General features: G+C 37.2%; 1 protein-coding gene across 1 annotated transcript; it reads right to left on the reverse strand.

The window, feature by feature from the left end:
• Positions 1-1,105: 1,105 nt before the first annotated feature.
• Positions 1,106-6,863, reverse strand: LOC109099319 (G-protein coupled receptor family C group 6 member A-like). The gene is given in 6 exon segments (XM_042747266.1): positions 1,106-2,613; positions 4,224-4,350; positions 4,820-5,053; positions 5,134-5,519; positions 5,522-5,891; positions 6,372-6,863. Coding segments are annotated over 6 exon segments (2,607 nt in total). The 5' UTR covers positions 6,606-6,863; the 3' UTR covers positions 1,106-1,357.
• Between the last annotated feature and the right edge of the window lie 444 nt (positions 6,864-7,307).

Genomic DNA, 7,307 nt, shown 5'->3' on the forward strand with positions numbered 1-7,307 from the left:
AAATAATGGTGTGGCTGCTGTAAGAATTTCAGGCATGTCAGACAACAAAAACACACAAGGAGGAAGACTAAACAAAAAAAAATCAACATGATTTATCATCACTTGTTATGTAGCAAGAGGAATTCCAGAGAAGTCATCTGATGTTTCTAGGTTGGTGCGTGGGGTTTCTTCCCGGAGACTCAACAACACCCCATAGTAGCCCATATGTTTGTGAAATCATTTTTAGATGCATAAATAGATTTTTTTTTTTTTAAATCATTAGACGTTGAAAGATAAACAAAATATAAAGATTTTGATGCAAGTACATCTTATTCCAAATAGAAACTACACTGTTTGGCATTTATATTCTCCAGTATCAACAATTTAGAGCAGAAATAAAAATCAGTAAAGTTTTATTACTAAATCAAAGTGGCTTTGTTTGAGATGCTGGTGGTGTTTACAAAATGCTATATTAAAGTAGGTTGTTTTGCATCTGAAATAGCCATTGTCATAATCATTGTGCCCCAAAATAAGCACAAAAAAACAAACCTTCTAAATAGATTTGTATGGAAAATGATTTATTTACTGTTTATTTAAATGTCACCGATTAAGTCTTCGGTGTATTACTGCAGAACCAATAAAGCAGTATTTTACAGTTCTCCCCACACTTTAAATAATGAATATCCTTTATATTTTTATTAAACATTTCAAATGTATTGTTGATCGGGTCCAGCATCCCAACAGTTTGGAGAATGAATGGATTAATGCAGTACTGATATTTACTTTATTTTCCATATCATATTATATATAATTGTTTGCCTATTAAACTATTTAGTTAATTTTAATTAATTTTCAATTAATTTACTTATATCATTCATCTCTTTGGTTACAGATTCACAGAAAAACTTATTTGTTCATTAAAAGCTTTATTGTTTTCCCTGAGATGGCATCCCTATATGCATATCTGTATTGATATTTACTTTGCTTTCATTTCATATTATATATTATTAATTATTTGTATTTATTTATTTTTGCTAATTTATTAATTCATTCTTTCATATATTGTTTTCATTAGAGATCCACAGCAAAACTAGTTTGTTTATTAAAAGCTTTATTGTTTTCCCTGATTTGGACACACAAGTGCTAAATCAGATCATTCAAGACAATGATGATACTGATGACAATCACAGAAAGCATGTCAATCACAAACATCATGCAACTCCTTTTTTGTTTAAATGATTGGTTAAAAAGGATTATACTGACAAGAGAATTTAGCATAATTAAAAACTAATTTTTTAAAACCTGAGATCAGTGACAAAACGGAGAACATCATGTTCAACTCATATATGTGGAGGTGATGTAAAAACATTTTTATTGCTTAAAAATTCGGGACACTTGTGGTCCTTTTGAGCTCTGTACGGTTATTCTTAATCCTTTGGAGGAGTTTTTGGGAGCCGCTTAAAGTCAGTTGTTGCTGGCTTTCCTCATTCATCTCTGCTGAAGATCCAGAGGACACTGAGAATTCGTATAAAGAATCTCCAGACACACTGACCTCATGGGGGAGATTTTCAATGGACAGGTGAAACGAGGAAATAGTGCCTGTTGGGTAGGGATTTGAGTACACCCTATTTATTATATTCTCGATTCCAGAGTCAATAGTAAATGCGCTTTCTGGCCGGTCGAGTCCTGCTCTATGCTGATCCACTCGTGAACTTCTGTGGAAGTGTCTGGTGAACTCCCGAATGCCCCTTTTGAAAGCCTCTCTGGTGTTGTTCTCGCTTTTCAATAGGATGATGTAACATTTAGGCATGAAGTGGCAGATGAGTATCCCGTATGCAGAGAAGAGCATCACCACCATCTGAACGCCAGATTTGTACTTGGTCATATGAACTATGTTCACATAGATGGGGGCAAACACCACCCAACTAATAATGTAGATGAGCATGCTGATGCTGATGCACTTCTCTTCATTATAGCACTGGGGAAGCTTCCGTCCCAGGAAGGCGAATCCAAAGCACACCAGAGCCAGAAGGCTAATGAAGGCCAGCATGAGTCCAAAGAATAGCCCGCCCCCCTCATCGCACTGGAAGATAAGTTCAGACCTGATCACTGAGCGCTCAGAAGCCTTGGGTGGTTTCAACCACAACCAGAGACCACAGATGATGCACTGGATAAGCACACAAATGCCAATGATCCAGTAGGGCAGGAAGAGTTTCTTCATGACCTGTATGACAGCAGATTCATTCTGGAAGGCCAGCAGAACCTTAAAGTACCTGACCAGGATGCAGGAGACGCACAGGGTGAAGCTCAGGCCAAAAAGCACCTGTCCGGTTTGACACTGTATGGATGTGGGTTTCCCACCAAACAAGATGGCGCTGGTGAACGTCCCGAGCAGGGACAGCAAGATCAGGATGGAGATGGGACCCCCGGCCGCGAGGACCACTGGGGTATCCCGTCTGACTAAGAACACCAGCAACACAATCAGTGTCAAAAGGATGCCAAGACAAGCAAACACCAGTATAGTGATACAGTACGTATCTTTCCAGGACAGGAAAACTGCCGTTTGGGGAGTGCAAGTGGTGGGGTTCTCTTTAGACCAGAAATTCTTTGGACATTCAATACATTCACGTGCATCTGGAGAAGAATGAAAAGTTACATCTGTTAAACATCCTTTCATTATATTGCTGCTGAATCTGAAAAATTTTGTCAGCATTCACTTACCCCCATGTCGTTGCAAACCCGTAAAAGCTTTGTTAGTCTTCGGAACACAATTTAAGATATATTGGATGAAAACAGGGAGGCTTGAGACTGTCCCATAGACTGCCAAATAAATAACAGTGTCAAGATCCAGGAAAGTATGAAAGACATCTTCAGAATAGTCCATCTGCTATAAGTGATTCAACCGTAACGTTATGAAGCAACGAAAATACTTTTTGTACCCGAAGAAAACAAAAATAATGACTTTATTCAACAATTCCTCTCCTTTGTGTCTCTCCAAATCAGCGTAGCAACATTTTGGCAATTCTGAGCAGTACACAGATGGCGTACACTCTTCTGTGTCAGCCGCGCCACAAGGATACGTTTTTTACATGTATTTACGCTTTGCTTTGAAAGCAAACAGCACATCGGTGCAGCGCGGCTGACACAGAAGAGAGTACGCCATCTGTGTACTGCTCAGAATTGCCAAAATGTTGCTACGCTGATTTGGAGAGACACAGATCAGTTGAATCACTGATAGCAGATGGACTATTCTGACGATGTCTTTCATACTTTTCTGGACCTTGACAGTGTTATTTATTTGGCAGTCTATGTGACAGTCTCAAGCCTCCCTGTTTTCATCCAAAATATCTTAAATTGTGTTCCGAAGACGAACAAAGCTTCGGGTTTGGACCGACATGGGGGTAAGTGATTAATGACAACATTTTCATTTTGCGGTGGAGTATCCCTTTAATGAAATGAGTCCACTCTAAAATTAAAATTCATCTACTCCCCTTCATGTCATTCAAAACCAAAAAGTTTCAGTTCCCATTGACTTCTACTGTATTTTTTGGCCGCATATTGTAAATCGACGGGAACCGAAAGTGTTTGGTGACAAACAATCTTAAAATATCTTCTTTTGTGTTCCGAAGAAGAAATAATTACATACAGGTTTGAAATGAAATGAGGGTCAGTAACTGATGACAGAATTTTTTTTTTTATATATTCCATATAGCAATGAGAAGAAGCAACTGCATGAGTCATAATTGCATTTTACAGTTTAGATGTGTGTTTTTGTATGTTTATGCAAAAGGATGTGTATTGAAATGAATGAACTTGAAGCTGGTGTACACAGTGTTGGGGAAAGTTACTTTTAAAAGTAATCCATTACGATACTGTTTTACTCCATAAAAAAGTAACTTATTGCGTTACTTAGTTATTTGTTATGGAGAGTAAAGCATTATGTTACTTTTGCGTTACTTTTTGTTACCTGAGCTGGGTTTGCTTATTTATTTTTAATAATTCAAACCAAAAGTGAACTGAATAAGCCTCAGCCTCTGCACCACTCAACACGGGGACAGGAGAGGTGTCAGTGAATAATTGGGAAAACAACGTAACTCTGATATTTTCTTGTCAATTTTAAATGAGTGTGTTACTTTACCAGTTGCTTGAAAAACATCATCTGATTATGTAATTTGCGTTACTTTTAACGTTTTACCACCAACACTGGGTGCAGGTGACTCAATTTCATTTGAATGAATTTATACCTGTTTGGTTTGAAAAGGTGTTTTCTGGACACTTCACACACTCATAGCAACAGATGGGCTTGTCTTCAGAAAAAACCTTTCTAAATCCAGGGCTACAACTTGGAGAGCACTGCGAAATCACATTCCTCTGGGGTAAAACAAAACAAAACAATTTTTTTGACAAATACCATATACATTTAAATTTCAATATATAGTTTATTTGTATGATATTTTAGATTAAACAACATATTTGCAAAATGTATTAGTCGTAATAGGGTTTAATTCTACCAAAAATAAAAATTCAGTCATCATTTACCTATCCTCATGTCTTTCCAAACCTGTATGACTTCCTTTCTTCTGTGTTTTTGTCAGTATAATGAAAGTCAGTTAGAATCTTGATATTGTTTTGGACATTTAATTATATGGACAAAACTTTTTCTCAAAATCTCTTCTCTTGTGTTCCACAGAGGAAAGGAAGTCAATCGGGAACAACACAAGAGTGTGTAGATAATGACAGAATGTTTATTTCTGGGTGAACTATCCCTTTAATGAACCAGATTTCATACTTTCTTTCCTCACAGCACTTCATTCTTTATTATGTGGCGTCAGAAACTCACTGTGAAATCTGTCAGCGGATTTCTCTGTTGGTCATTCAGGAAAAGCATGCTATCTTTATTGATCATGTAGTGTGCCACAGTCCTCAGTGTCACATTGTTGACAGATTCAGTGTTATTTTCGAGTGCCGCTTCCCAAATGTTGATATCATAACCGGTATCCAAATCTCCAGATTTGTTGAATGAATATTTCTCATTATCAATAGTTAACATGGTGTTCGCCAAGGCATCATTTAGCTGGAAAAGATGACGATACATTTAAGCTTTTGAATATTCATTATTTGGTTAAACATAGAATAACAGAGAAAATGACTTACCTCAGAGCGTTGAATATCAAAGCCTCCGTGGCAGGTTTTTCGAGAACAGATGTCTTTAATAGCATTAGCGACGAACCTCACAGCCAACCCTACGCTAAACACTGCACTAGGACATACAGCTTTCTTCAGGGTTTCTCTTATTTCATTGGTGGTTCTGCTTTTGTTCGACTCTCCTCTGATGAAGTACTGCAGGATGGTGTTGTTTGATTGTGAATCAGGGTTTAGGTCTAGATCATCTAGGTACCTTATGAAGTGAGAGCTTTTCCCTGAAGATGGGATTATTCCAAGAATTTTCCCAACTTCATTCAGGGGACGATTGTTTAGCACATTGAGTGAGGTGGCCCAGCTATCACCAGCGATCCAGAAACGTCCAGATGATTGGGAGTGAGTTTCTCGAACAAACAAGACATGTGGTGAGATTTGGCAAAAGACACAATGACTTGAACTTTTGAGGTGCTCTCGATTTTTTTGATAGTTTCATTAAGTTTTAAATCTAAGCTTTCATCGTTGAGAAAATCAGGAAGCACAACTCGGAATGACACATATATTTTTTGATCATTGGCATGCGCCTCAAGTTGGTCTGCGGCGTAGCGCCCATAATCTCCGTCTGTGGCTATTATGCCAATCCAGGTCCAATTGTGGTACTTCAAAATTTTGGTGATTGCTTTAGCCTGGTGGTCATCTTCCGGGAGAGTCCTCTTGAATGTCGGAAAACGGGTTTTGTCGCTCAAAACCCCAGCTGTTGAACCATAACTGATCTGCGATGATAAAAATAAGAAGAACATTATTGAAAAATGGTGACATTGTGTAACATAATTAACATTGGTTACTCAGCCATACCCATTGGTTTTTAAGGGTGAGTAATTTATTTTGGAATTAATTACTACAAATGCAGTTTATCATAGTTTCTCATTGCACAGAAATCAGAAAGCACAAGCTTAGAAGACGAGATGATTGTAAAATTACAAAATGAAGGAAGTTCAATGTCATGAAGAAGTCTGATCGAACACTTTCAATTTTAAGAAACAGTACGATTGAAACTCTATTAACTAGCCACTCTAACTATTGAAGTACATTTGTCATAACAGCACCTTTTTACCATAGTATTTGACAAAAAAAGGAGGTTGCATGTGCATGACAGTTCAGGATGTCGGAAAAAATGCAGATAGCAAGAGCGGCGCAATTTGATAGGCTACTTGGGCTGTTAGTCATTTATCTGTCAATTAAACAAAACATACCTGTGGCATATAACCCATGGTGAGATACCTGGCCACAGCGATGGAAACCTCGGAATGGTACTCTCCTATAACAGCCTGAAACAATGAATTAGTGCGGCCAGAATTTTTATCCATGAAGATATCGGTGTGTTGCAGTGCAGTGGTCACATCAGAGCATGTGTCCATGATCTTGTAGCCTAATGTGAGACCATTCAGCATGGAGGAGTTGTTGATGGCCTCCACCGCTTCAGTCATCGCCAGAGACTGGATCAACCTGGATACGGTGAACCTGTCAGAGGGAACAGGAAGGAGGACAGCATGCAAGTGTGCTTCACTCAGTCATTTAGAACAAGGGTTTTTATACACAGTCTGAAGAAAGACCAATCAATCAACAATCATTATTCAATATAATCAATTATTATCCTTTATAATTGGAGCTCAGTTATTAATAATGATTCTTATTATCACCAATGATGAAAACAGTTTATGCTGTTTAACATTTCGGTGGAAACGATCAATTTAATGCATCCTTGTTGAATAAAAGTATTATTTAAAAAAAAAAAAAAAAATCTTAAACCAAAATTTTGAATGGTAGTGCTCCACGGTTTCAATGTTAAGCAGAAAACTGTTTTCAACGTTGATAATAATAATAATAAAAAAGAAAGGTTCTTTAAGCAGCAAATCAGTATTAGAATGATTTCTGAAAGATCATGTGACAATAATGTGTAATAATATTTCACAATATCACTGTAAAATAAATGCAGCCTTGGTGAGCATAAGAGATACATTTCAAAAACATTAAAACATCTTCATTCTTTCAGATGTCTGAGATATATAAATGCATAAAAAATTATGCAAGTTTGAATTTCTCAGTCTTTGACATTATTAATGTAAGCTGTATGCATGGACTTACTTTTCACACAAGTGTTGAATAGGATTACTTGTTGTGTTGACGAT

This window comes from Cyprinus carpio, chromosome A4 (assembly GCF_018340385.1).
Source record: "Cyprinus carpio isolate SPL01 chromosome A4, ASM1834038v1, whole genome shotgun sequence".
Taxonomy (NCBI): Eukaryota; Metazoa; Chordata; class Actinopteri; order Cypriniformes; family Cyprinidae; genus Cyprinus; species Cyprinus carpio.